Source organism: Daldinia loculata (assembly GCF_022478755.1).
Source record: "Daldinia loculata strain CBS 113971 unplaced genomic scaffold F4817scaffold_13, whole genome shotgun sequence".
NCBI lineage: Eukaryota > Fungi > Ascomycota > Sordariomycetes > Xylariales > Hypoxylaceae > Daldinia > Daldinia loculata.
In genome coordinates this window covers 131,218-143,959 of record NW_026054867.1, presented here as the reverse complement: position 1 = coordinate 143,959, position 12,742 = coordinate 131,218, and the positions used below count along the sequence as shown (strand labels likewise).

Sequence of the window (12,742 nt, the reverse complement as noted above, 5' to 3'; positions counted from 1 at the left end):
CCCCACAATTTTTCAATATGTAATATCGTGTATGCATTTATATGTTATTAAGTATTTAAACGTAGCATATAGTGATGTTGATTGGTTGGGTTCCTGACGCCGGTGCCAAGAACTGGTGCAGTACCCGGGGATTTGCCTGCAAAAAATATCAGTTATGTCCATAGGTACTTGTGAGTCGGGTATATTTTCTAATCCACCTCCGGACATGCTTACATAAGATCACCTACAAGGTACGGATTACATAAGGTGCAGTAAGGTACATGACCTAATGTACATAAGTAACCTTAAGTAAATCAGGTAACTAGTTCTTTCAAATATTAATCCGGGTCTAGTCAGCCAGTCCTAAGATCCATGCCTTTATTAAAACTTAGCCACCAAGACCCTGTTCATCATCAATCCGGAATCATCTGACTCAAAGGCTCTAAGGCTCTACATAGGTTAAGGCTCAAGGAATAAGGACCTAACAACAACAGCGAAGCGCATATGACAACCGTAACACGTAGCATCTCGAATTTCGCAAACTTGCTGTTTTTAATATACCAATATACGCCGTTAATATCTGCAACAGTGATTCTACTCGTCTGTCTCATTGTTTCATTGTTTCATTGCCCTAATAAGGTCATCACAAGTCGTCAAGTGTCAAGTGTCAAGTCGGTCCAGGCAATACGACGTAACCTGCATCTTCCATTTGTTACTGGCTTCGACCCACAAACTAATCCACACCCCCACCAAACCCAACGAAGAAAAAGACCAAGACCAAGCAAGAAGATCTAACTTGAGTCCTTTGACTACTATTCCATTCCACCGCTATATTCTCGCTAGAATCAACGTTAACTTCCTTTTGCTCGAGCACATCTACGTCAAACCTCTAGACCAGCCGGTCAGCCATACATCAAATTCTATAATGGACGCATTGAGGGGGTCTTCGCCAGCTAAGAACGGGGCGGGTTGCGAATCACCCGAACAACTACTCGATTCCTTCAAGGCTGCAGCATTATCCGTTACAAAACTCTATAAAACCTCGGTCGCCGCCCAGACAAAAGCCCGTGCTGATGGATACCAAGATTGCTTGGATGACCTCCTAGCCTTTCTCGATAAGTCGAACATTGGTGTCAGCGACGGCGAAGGGTGGCTAATCCGGAAGTGGGCGACCGAGCGCCTGGACGGACGAGACATATCGCCCCAAACGGTGGAGAGTGAGGACGAAGTAGAAAAGCCCGAACCAGCGTCATCGCCCGAAATCCACCATTCCGGTAACCAAACGCATCTTTCTGCGATGCGGAACGAACCCCACTTGCAAACAGAGTCTGCCCCCGCGTCTATCCATCAGTCGACCATCAACTCTCCTGCGGGGGAACAGCAAATGATTTCCGTTCCGACTCAGGACAGTTTCACCTTTCGGGCGTCACACCCGTACCCTCAAGAACCATACCTAAATTTGGAGAACCTAGACCTCTCAGATTCGACCCGAACGAATGACGGCGCTAGCCCGGGGTCTTCCGCCGTCCCTATCGCCCATCCGACTCGCTCGCGCACCAACAAGCGAGGACCAAGGCCAAGGCCTACGAATCATCTCGGAAAGGGAGCTGGTCAGAAGCGAACGATCAACTTCGCCGAGCTATTCAACGTAGGCGACATACCATTCGGAAAAGACATGTTCGGAAGGGAAGGAAAGAGGAGTCGACATAACTGATCAAGAACAGCCACTACGCATTTCTTGATATACCTACTTCACTTCTCTTGCTCCTCAGATGGGGATACGAGATACGCAGCACAGCACAGCAGCTACGACGCTTGACGAAGTTAATGGGGTTCAAATTAGGATTGGAAGGGGGGGCATTGCATGGTAGCACTGGCAAGCATTTTGAGGCGTTGAGTACTATGACATCGGTTCGTTGTTGTCCTGAGAGGGCGTCCCGGAACTTTTGCTACTTGCTTTCCTATAGACCAAGGTCAATCAATATCAAACCCATGATTCAAGTCTCACGATTCCGCCGTATCCACGATAATATATTTCTCTTCGTCGATAACCAATGGGCTTTATTTAGGTCAAGTCCAATGTACATCCGGTCACTTGAATGAGCAATGACAGTGTAATAGGATTTATATATAGATTATTTGTCCAATGTGGTAAACAGTAGAAGCATACACGTGTAATCAAAAGTCCCTATTTCTCCGGCATTCATGTTTGATATAGCAATCACTAATAATGTACTACTATGCCCGTCAAGCCCAAGATTATCACTGTCAGCCAGCAGTTTTCTTTGACTTATTAGACGGAAGAGGTCTAGAAAATTAAGTCCAATTAAGCTCAATAATACAGATACACTTCCCGAACAGTCCCGGAAATCCAATCTAGAAAACAGGCGGTCCTGACCGCAGTTAAAATATTACCGATCGTACTCGGACACTTCTGTGCGTAGAAATGGAAGCCGCCCTACCTAGAAGATCTGACCGTAATTAGGTACGGAATGGAACATTTCGGCTTAGCTCTAACTCAAACATTAAGTTACCAGTAATTATGCTGGTCACTGCAGCGGTGAATCTCTAGCATATTGTTATGTGTTACCATTGATATCGTTCTATCCAGCCTCTGTCCTATATTACCAGCTTACACAAGCACTCGCTGCGAGATGTTTAGGTACCTAATCCCTATACTCTTCTTTGCTACCTACTCATTACCCACTCGACCTATATTTTTAGGAAAATTACGAACTAGTAATAATGCCAACATTTTGATATCCTTTGGTAGATACGAATACGAATACCATAAGATGGAAAACATCTATGACGAGATATGCAATTGATCAACATTGTTACCGTGGTAGGATGTGTATCTCAGCTCCCAATAGCTATTCAAATTCATGGATAATAATCATTACTAGCTTAACGATGTGACTAGGACACACGGCGCATAGCATGACTACGAGTACTCTATTTCCCGCCCCTTTATCCTGGCCGAGAATAACACGTCCAGTCTTGACATTTTCCAATACATATTCAGCTGTTGGCCAAAAAAAAGAAACATATCAAATAGGTTAGTCTATAATGTAATCCAATGACTAGCCTTTATCAGAACATCATTAGGTAGTCTGACTATGGAACGAATAATAAGACCACAGCACATAGAAAGTAGCAAGGCTCTATTACCACAAAATTTATTAAATACCCAATAACCTATTTACACATAAACCCAAAGCAAACCGTACCCGCGGTACTCCCACGTGTCACATATAACCCTCCTTACTCGATAGATAGCTTAGTCTCGAGCCACTTCGTAAATCTAACCGTCGGCGCGTCTACAGCGCGCCAGAAGATATCCGCAGCCCAGATGACGAGCGGGATGTTGAAAGTAGCCGCGAGCACGCAGCCCCAGTTATACATGGGGCCGTCTGTGCTCGTGAAATCCCAGGCGCGCTTCTGTATCATGAAGCCGATGGTGTGTGTAATAGGGCCGTGCATGAGGTAGAGCGCATAGCTGATGCGCCCGAAGTACTGTACGACGGGTGAGTTGAAGAAGCGCTGCCAGGAGATTGATCGCGCTGTGCAAAACACGAATGCGATCGATCCGATCATCTGGTAGTACCGGTACTTATCCGAGAACCACTCCGGAATGTGCGTCCCGAGGTATTTCCACCCGGGGACGCCGGCGGGTCCGGCGTCCGGACCCGACATCAGATAGAGAGCCGGTATGGAAAGTAAAATCCATAGGTAGTTACACGGTCCTCGTTTTTCAGGGACAGTGTCTGGTGTCTTTTCGAGTGGGAGTAACGTCAAGGGAGGAGAAGGCGATTGAGTGTTCGGATCGTGGGCTCCGCGGATTAGGTCCAATTCGGCGATTACCGTACCCGAGAGGAATAGAACCATTTCCCATCGGTCGCTACGAAGCATAAACCACATAAGGAAGGAAAGGCAGAGAAATCGTACGCCGGTCCGTAGTCTAGCTGTGCCGAATATTATTAGGAAGAGCATCATTGAACACCGGAACTCCACTGGAATCGTCCAGAGGTGAACATCATATCCGGTGGCGCCACCAAACTTCTCCCAACCCCAGATGTGAACGAAATCGTACATCTCCTTCATCCAATGACGTAGTTGTTTCCGGGTAGTCTCTTCCAGAATGGGATGATGCTCTACCACATTGTGCATGTATTTCCGATCACCGGAGAAGCCTCTAGTGATCTCGTAAAAGCCGAAGCGAAGTAGGATCAACACGCCGAAGGTCGAGATCATCGGCGGGAGGTACAAACGAAAGAAGCGACGGAAGACGAATGAGGTCATGGTTTGTGAGAACCCATCGAAAGAACGACTTCGGATTTGCTTTAGCGGCTTTAATGAGAGGGCGTATCCTGAAATGACAAAAAATATGCAGACCATGGACGGTCCGCTGTAGAGGAGCCTAACGAACGGTAGTCGCCATATTTCGTAGTTGGCGTCGCCATGGCCCCAGCCTTCTGCTATCCTGAAGGCAGTGTAAAAGTAATGGCAAAAAAAGACAAATAACGCGGCCAGGCCTCGCATTCCGTCGAGGTACGCGGTTGGGTGAAGCTTCTCTATTCGAAACCGCTCGCGAGCACACCGGTGGTGGACAAAACTAGGCAATATAAATATGCCTGTTCGAAGTATCAACGAGCTCCATGATGATAAGCGTAGGCCGTTGCAGTAGGCCTTTGCTGTGGCAGCCCATTGTATACCCGAGAAACGACCGTCGAGATCCGCGCGAGCACTTTCACTGTCTACATCCGAGAGAGATCTATCGTCGATGAGAGACAACTTCTCCTCGTGGGAGAGCGAGGCCCTCGATACCGCATAACCATTCATTGTCCGGCAATGTAGTAAAAGAAGTGAAGAAGGTTTAGGTGGGAGTACCGCTCGCAGTTACGAAGTAGGGATTTTCGACAAGTAACCAACCTAGCCCCTGAGTATACAGCGACGAGAATAAGAAATCATTACACCGAGTCGTTTCTGTTTGTCCACCTCAAGCCGCAGCTGTCACGGACCACTTGTGATGAAGATCATGCTGCGTACCCCGGCTTTGAAGGATACTGATCGTCCAGGGGAAGCGGCTGACATATGTACATATGTGATCTAATACTGTTATTATTTACTTTCCTGACTAGTCATGCAGATTACGAGCATCCGAAACAGTTCCTCCGTAATATCACTTGACGTAGAAAGAAAGATACGCGGTTGGTTTTGTCACATATAAGATTATTGTTGGCGCTCGCTCGCTCCATAGCGTCGAATGTGGAGTGAATAAACTAGACATGATTCTGACGGCGAAGCCGAGGAAGTGTACGGTAATACTCGATTGCAACTAAGAGCCTATCCCATCGTATTCTATGCTCTATTTGGTCAGCTTGAATAGAAGCCAAGGTGGGATAGAGGGGGCTGTGTTGGATCGTACGTAGGACCACGCGTGGAACGAAGTCAGTCACAGTGAAAATGTTTCGAGTACGGTTCAGAAGTCGAAGTAACGTGTGTGAATGAGCAGGAATCCAAGAGACTGTGTTGGATCGGCTCCGTTGCTCCCAAGCCAATGGACAACATAAGGGGATGTTTTTAGTGGTCCGACAGGGAAGAATGTCGTCATTCTCTTCTGATTACGGGTTGTTGGTTCTAAGTGGATTATGAAGATCATTACCGTTCATCGTGGAAATGCGACAGCTGAGGTTTAGATGAACGCCATTTTCCCCCTTGGCCATGCTTCACCAGTCTTTCTTGGCGATGAGATTGTGTTGTGCTCTAGAAGTTCTAAGTGAAGTGGAGTGGTGGAGTATTCCGCTGTTTGATCTACAGGGGACATCTATAGGGACAAAAGCTTGGTGATCCTTTCCTTTGGCGATTGGGGACCCGCTATTTACAAGGAGCGTGGCGAGCGTGGGGGGGAGTTCTAAGGTTCGTTTGTAGCAGTTGAAACAGCTAATGTCTGCGACAAATGAGTTGTTGGTGAGAAACGAAAGTTGGCAGCGGCTGCGAAACAGCAACTAAAAGTTTAGTATTTCTACCTAGTTAGGTAAATTACCTATGTATGTATTTCACAGTGCTCTTACCTTCACTAATAGGTACATGTACTTGCACTGCATATGAAACTATGTGATTCGCACCTGGTGTTAAGATATCAAACTTTAAAAATATAACTAATGTGAAGTCGGAAGGATCCCCTATGCGACAAAAACATTAAATTATATTCCGTTGTCCGTGACACCTTTTAGATCACCACTGCTCTGGGCATAATGTACTAGACATACTAGACACTTTATGTGACACAACGTCGCTTCATCAAACAATAATGTCTAATTTAATTAGGTATTACCGGGATTCATGAAATTGTCTCAATCCCAGATGAATCGCATCTCGCCCTAATAAGGACTCGACGAATTACTAATACCACTATAGTGATTAATCCATTTGAATATCTCTGTGTGCCAGACCAAACTGTTCTCCTGGTTCAGGACCCAATGGTTCTCGTCCGGGAAGTTGAGCAGCTTGCTCGGCACGCCCTTCGTTTGGAGTAGGTTGAAGAGGAGGATGCCTTCACTAACGGGTAGTCGGAAGTCTAGCGAGTTGTGGACCACGAAGTGCGGCGTCGCCCAGTTATCCACGTACAACAAGGGGTTCCATTCATAGTACGGCGAGCCCGTCGCAAAACTGCTCGAGTTGAATTGGCCGCTGAAATCGTGGTTCATGAACCACAGCTCCTCGCTAGCGTACTGGTTCAGTGTTGATGTGCTGCCGTCATGCGTCACGAGGGCCTTAAATCGCCTTCCAAGCTCGTGTCCTTGAATCCTAAAGGGGGTTCCCGTTAGTATCTATGCGGTCCATTTAACCTTTCGAAAGTCAAAAGCTTACCAGTTTGTCATATATCCGCCAAAGGACGCGCCGGCTTCGATGCCATTCTCCGTATCGACATACTTCAGAGTGCTGTTGACGTAATCCCAGACGTGGACGAGGTCCCAGTAAGGGTATAAACCCCATCGGCCTTGGATGGCATCTGTCAAATTCTGACCCCAACCTGAACTCGCCGTCGGGTTTGGTGCAATGACGACGTAGCCCTGGTCTGCCCAAACCTTGAAGTTCCATCGCGTACTCCACGAGTTGAAGTGGGCACCTTGGGGGCCGCCGTGTGTGATGAAAGCCAACGGGTAAGTTTTGCTCTCATCGAAGCCTTCTGGGTAGACAATCCAGGCTTGCTGTTTGATTTCGGAAGTGTTGGTCGAATAGTAGAACTCGGATACATCCTCCGGGCCAAGGCCGGCAAGAGCAGGGTCGACCAGATTAGCTTGGAAATATGTCTTGATAACATCACCTTCCGACGAAACGGTGTAGATATCCCGGCTCGTCCAGATCTTGGAATCGGAGACGAGGATAGAATCGTCAGGCAGGACGTAGAAAGCAGAAGGCACTCCTTCGTTGGTGATGTTCTTGGGTACATACGAGTCACCGGCGGTAAGAGGAACAGGGAAGATACGTTCCCGGCCTAGATCTGGAGCGGCGACAAAGAGAGTCTCTGAGTCCTTGGACCATGCTAAGCTGTCTGGCGACCTGTCCCAGTCTAGCGCAAGTGCAGTCACGTTAAAATCTTCCGAGTCCGCGTTGGCAACGTAGACGATATTGCGGTCTGACTCGTAGGCAATATTGTTCATCTGGAAGTACGCAATTTTCTTTCCAGAGGGCGAGAATCTAGGGCTCGTGGCTGCGCCCTGGGCTTCGAGATACTTCGTCGTACCTCTAGCATTGATCGGAACGGCGTCCTTCGAAGTGCCATCGAACGGTACGTAGTAAATCACGTCGGCGGTATTATTAGCTAACGGGAGCGAGGGATCCTTGGTCAGGAAGACAACACCGCTGCCGTCAGGTGAAATATCGTAATCGCTCTCGTCACTCTGATCGTAGGGGCTCTCAGCACGGGTGACATTAGCAATGCCGGAGACGTAGTTCGTGAGATCCCCGGAGAATGAGTAGGAGCCATTGCCTCCCTTCAGCACACCGCCAAAAACGGCGTTTTTCTTATCATCAAGCCATGTGTCCTAAAGTCCATTAGTTACCGACGCCGATAAAATTTCCTGATGAGGTACTCACCCAATGTCGAACGTAAGTCTCTGTGTAGATCCTAGCCGTGCTGGCTGGTGTGCTCGCAGATGCCTCATTATATGCGGTGCCGTTAGGATACGCCTTAGTATACACGAGGAAGTGAATATCGCCGGATGCGGTCTGGACAGCCTTGAGACCCGAGTAGGGTGCGGGTAGAGAAGTAATCAATTTGGCATCTTCTAGGGAGTCGGCATCGGCAGAGTACAAACTTATGCCGCCGTCGTCTTCTGCGTTCGTGCCATTGACGTAGATAATACTTGTGGGTTTGGACCCGACAAACACGACTTCCGAAATATCAGAACCCTCATACCAGACGGAGATTTCGCCGGTCTTCAGGTCGAGCTTGTTCCAGTGCGATGACCTCTTCTTGGTCTCGAACGTGTAGTTTGACACGGTGTAGAGGGCGAAGTCCTATACAAGTGGTCAGTGTTTACGTGAAGCCCGTCGTGGAACATTCGATACGTACACCGCTAGGGTTTGGTGCAGCAGCGCCATAACGGTTCGCAGCAAGCATAGACTCGGGCGTGATGCCGAAGACGATAGGCAGGGCAGCTAAAGCTACCGCTGCTGGAGATTGAAACCTCATCTTCACGTTGGCACAACGAGAACAACCTACTTTCTACGCCGACCTATAACCTTATGGTAGCTTGACCGAGGCAGGTGCGTAAGGTTTAACAAGAAGCTCTACGAAAGAGAAGGCCCAGGGCGCCATCAAATACTAGCTACGAACAAAGAGCTAAGGCTGGAAAGCGAGGCGGGGTATGACCAGGGGAAAGCATCAACATCACGCATGTGGATTACATCGGTATCCCTTGGGATTGCGCCATGCTGTAATTTCCATAGACCTGGACCATGCCTAAGAGCTAGAATCCCGCCATTTTCTATCTTCTATCGCACGAACCGAACGGCGCGGCGGGTAAAGAGCTCAGCACTAGGAGCTCTCTATATGAAAAAGGCAGGTGAGAACTTGGCGTTCTCGTGTCTATTCGACCGGCTGGGCTCGCGATCCGTCATTGGGATCTTAATCAGTCTCTAATAGGCAGACAGCTCCCGAGCTTGGAAAGCTCTGATTCGTGGTTGGAATGGGTGGAATGATGCGGAGATCTCGCCTAGGACCTGGATGCTGACGTTGGACAAAGACCCTTGTCGACTCCAAATTCTCAATGATTGCTCTCCATCCTCGCGAGATAAATCTACGACCTAAACGGGATATGATTGGCGCCGGGGCGCGGGCCTATGCAAGGGACAGTAGCCATGGCCGCATCGCACATTCACCGTGGAATCGCGTGCTTGACCGTTCGTTCGGGATACTTCTTAATCGGGACATGGACTGAGGATCATGCATATGCGGTAAGTCAAGCTTATTTTTTTTGTTGCTTGCCGTTATGTCTTATCATGTTATTTTTATACAGCATTGTCAACATTTGACTCGGCATAGATAAGAATGAGGCTTAGAAATAAAACTTGCATTAAGCCAAGCTACCTGTAAATCTTGGAGTCTAGTAGATAGATATGATTCAAGAAGCCTTTAAGTAATAGAGGTTCTTCTTCCGTGATATCTCACGGACCGTAAGGTTCATTTCACAAATAGAAGCTCGGTAAAACAATAGACAAGCGAAAAACGAATCAATACGAAGTAGTCCACTAGCTATTATTTCTTAAATCCGACTGGAGTACTTTATCTCATAAACTTCGTGTTATATAAGTGATCGTGTATAATTACTTTCTTTGGAGTGATCTACGTTATATGCTTACCTGTCGTCGTTGTCTCAAATCTCGACAGTTCCCCTCCGAGGAGGGGTCTTCACTCTTTATCACCAATTATGCTAAACCAAAAACAGGTCCAGCCGTGCCATGAGGGGGAAACAAAGACATTCAACTGATTCAGTGTCTTAGGGAACAGAGTATACAGATCGACCCGTGTATTACGCCTAATAGAATAGAAGCTTCATAGGTAGTTTCAATATTCTAACTCTTGATTATCTGCAATCCTCCAGCTTTAGGAGTACGCTACTTATGGCTATATATAATAATAAAGATACACCGATACTAATCGTATCCCGCTCGTTTATCCATGTTTGAATTTATCTCTCGATCTTGAAGAAGAATGGCCGGGCCACGACCTCCCAATGCTGAGGAAATAGCGTGGATGCTTGAGCATGCTGGTGATAATCGCGGTCCTAGTTTTATTGCTTGCGCTACCATCGCTGCGTTTATAGGTACCCTCTGCGTTGCCTTGCGTCTTTGGTCACGATATATACAGCACGGTCGTATGCATCTTATGGCAAGCGACTGGTTTGCAGTGGCCGCGTGGGTATGTGTCTCTTCTTGGTTCTGACGTTATACGGCTAATCTTCCAAGGTGTTCTTAATCGGATATGCTGTCTCTGGCTGCCTCGCAACTAGGTACGGGTTAGGACGTCATGTTATATTTATTTCCGATCCTCGTCTCTTCTCTATTGTGAGTTTATACCTTTACATTCCATCTATATCATGATTTTATATGTAAGGGTAAAAGTGCTACAATACCTTGAATTATCGTGGAATGTCAGTTGCTGAGTGAACAATAGCTAATTGTGCATGTCTCTTGGTAGACGACTGTCCTTTTTCGTTTCTTTTACGTGCCGGTCGTAACTTTCCTCAAGCTCAGCATTCTCAGCTTATACAGAAATATTTTTGGGGCCTCGCGTTGGTTTAATCGCCTAATATGGGTAGTAGCAGCACTGGTGGCTGTTTTCGCAATCCAGAACACCCTCACGATCTTTCTCGACTGCATACCAATTGCCCATTTATGGAACCCAACATTGCCTGCGAGATGTATAAACTCAAGCATCGTGGGAGTGGTGGGATATGTTGAAAACATCGTCACTGATGTCATGATCCTAAGTATGCCTATTCCACTGATACGGAGGCTACAAATAAGCAAGCAAAAGAAATGGGGGTTAATTTTCGCGTTTACAATAGGTACCAGGTTAGTTTAAACACTTCATTGTGCGTCACACTGCTAATATACCACAGCACTTGTGTAGTGTGTCTCGTTCAAATCAAGTATTTCAGCGGTTCTAGTGAAGTAATAATAGATGGCAGCTGTGAGTCTACAAATCGTATAATCTAATAAACCGAATATTGGTTACCTTTACTCATCGCTATAGGGGATCGTATGTACCCTAATTACCTTTCTACCGTCGAATGTATGACGGGGTTTATTGCGACTTCTGTTGTAGTCTATGGTCCCCTCTACCAACGCATCTTTCAACGCTCTACCATTTCTAGTCAAGGACCTTTATTGGACGTTTAAAATATATTAGAATTACTATGGGGGTAACGGTGTAATACTCGCATTATGGTTTACATGATACCTATCTACTTGATGCCTTTGAGTATACCGTGGGTTAAACTTGTCTAGTTACCTAGTTAGATCTTGAGGTCTTATCATGTAAGTAGACAATTACAAAATTTACCACCATACCTATAATCTTTACTCTGTGTATCACCATGCCACCTCAAAAAGAGTGGTATAAGTATGTGATAATAATGGAATTATGTAACATGTCTAAATCCCGTCGGTAATTACTATAATGGAGTGCAGTCGTATCATGTATGCCAGTTAAGGGGGTATTGACATCTACCACCGGAACCTAAAAGTTAATGCGAAGTGTGCTATACTGCCTAATAATATTTCTTAATTATCATTAGTTCTGCTAGGTCTGAGAATCTAATATAACCTCTCCGACGTAAGGGGTAGGGATAGTAACTCTTTTACGTTAATACCACTCATTCAAATCACGACACAATAGCCATCCACCTAAAAAAGGTCTCATTTACAAATACTAGTTAACTCCCTTCCGGAAGAATGCACTTCAGACCTCGAGGTAAAAGACCTATCCAAAGAGGAGGGCAGATAAAACGATATTCATATCCAATTCGATTAAACATCCCAGACCAAGCCGCCGACATCCCATCGCGGCAAACTATATGCTATACTTATGTATAATGCCGTGATTTTCAACAACATGCCTCTCCACCTTAGATAGATAAACCCCCCACAGGCTCTTATGTAGATATATCATCTACCCCTTTCTTAGGCCACCACCTACCACCTAATGGAATTGATCCTCCGTAACCCCCTTGCCCATCGCAGCAGTGCTGCTCACGCCCCCCGTAACCATCTTCTGCAGCTCGTCGACGTACGCCGCGCCGCTCCACTTCTGGTGCTTGACGACGTCCACGCCGCCCTCCATCTCGGGCTCCTGGACCAGCTCGCCGTACGCCCGCATGCCGTTGGCCGCGTACGCCCGCGCGAACCGGTCGCTGATGAGCGCCGTCGTGTGTAGGCCCGCCAGCGTGATAAACTGCCAGCAGTACCCTAGTTTAGCCAGCCGTCGGATGTATGTTTCTTGGTCGTCGCGCGGCATCGCGGCTTTCCAGTTGAAGGACGGAGAGAGGTTGTATGCGAGTCTGTGCAGGGCTGTTAGCTTTTTCTTCTTTTCTTCTTCTTTCCCTTACGCGGGAAATTGGAAAAAAAAAAAAGGGGGGGGGGGGGGGGGGGGGGTTTTGGGGGTTAAAGGAACGTAGTATATGGACAAAACTAAAATGGTGCAAGGGCACAGAGGGGTGAACCCCGCCGGCCAAAAGTTCCCCGTGCTTTG

At 47.0% G+C, this 12,742-nt stretch overlaps 4 protein-coding genes across 4 annotated transcripts in view; 1 reads left to right on the top strand and 3 right to left on the bottom strand.

Annotated features, from left to right (window-relative positions):
- The first annotated feature begins 747 nt into the window (after positions 1-747).
- Positions 748-1,904, top strand: F4817DRAFT_42056 (uncharacterized protein). Its single transcript, XM_049307443.1, has one exon. It carries the CDS (start codon positions 905-907, stop codon positions 1,691-1,693), a length of 789 nt encoding a protein of 262 aa, XP_049160844.1. The 5' UTR covers positions 748-904; the 3' UTR covers positions 1,694-1,904.
- Positions 1,905-3,117: 1,213 nt separating this feature from the next.
- F4817DRAFT_42030 (acyltransferase family-domain-containing protein) lies at positions 3,118-5,141 on the bottom strand. The gene has a single exon (XM_049307442.1). The coding sequence runs from the start codon at positions 4,819-4,821 to the stop codon at positions 3,244-3,246; it is 1,578 nt and encodes a 525-aa protein (XP_049160843.1). The 5' UTR covers positions 4,822-5,141; the 3' UTR covers positions 3,118-3,243.
- Positions 5,142-6,001: 860 nt separating this feature from the next.
- F4817DRAFT_42014 (alpha/beta-hydrolase) lies at positions 6,002-8,782 on the bottom strand. The gene is made up of 4 exons (XM_049307441.1): positions 8,561-8,782; positions 8,083-8,505; positions 6,853-8,030; positions 6,002-6,789 (listed from the first exon to the last, which is right to left on the bottom strand). Exons 1-4 carry the CDS (start codon positions 8,678-8,680, stop codon positions 6,363-6,365), a joined length of 2,148 nt encoding a protein of 715 aa, XP_049160842.1. The 5' UTR covers positions 8,681-8,782; the 3' UTR covers positions 6,002-6,362.
- Positions 8,783-11,864: 3,082 nt separating this feature from the next.
- Positions 11,865-12,742, bottom strand: part of F4817DRAFT_41997 (isocitrate lyase) — a 2,623-nt gene continuing 1,745 nt past the window's right edge. The window contains exon 3 of the mRNA XM_049307439.1: positions 11,865-12,551. Coding sequence (XP_049160841.1) covers positions 12,194-12,551 — 358 coding nt within the window. The 3' untranslated portion in view covers positions 11,865-12,193. The remainder of the gene's footprint in view (positions 12,552-12,742) is intronic.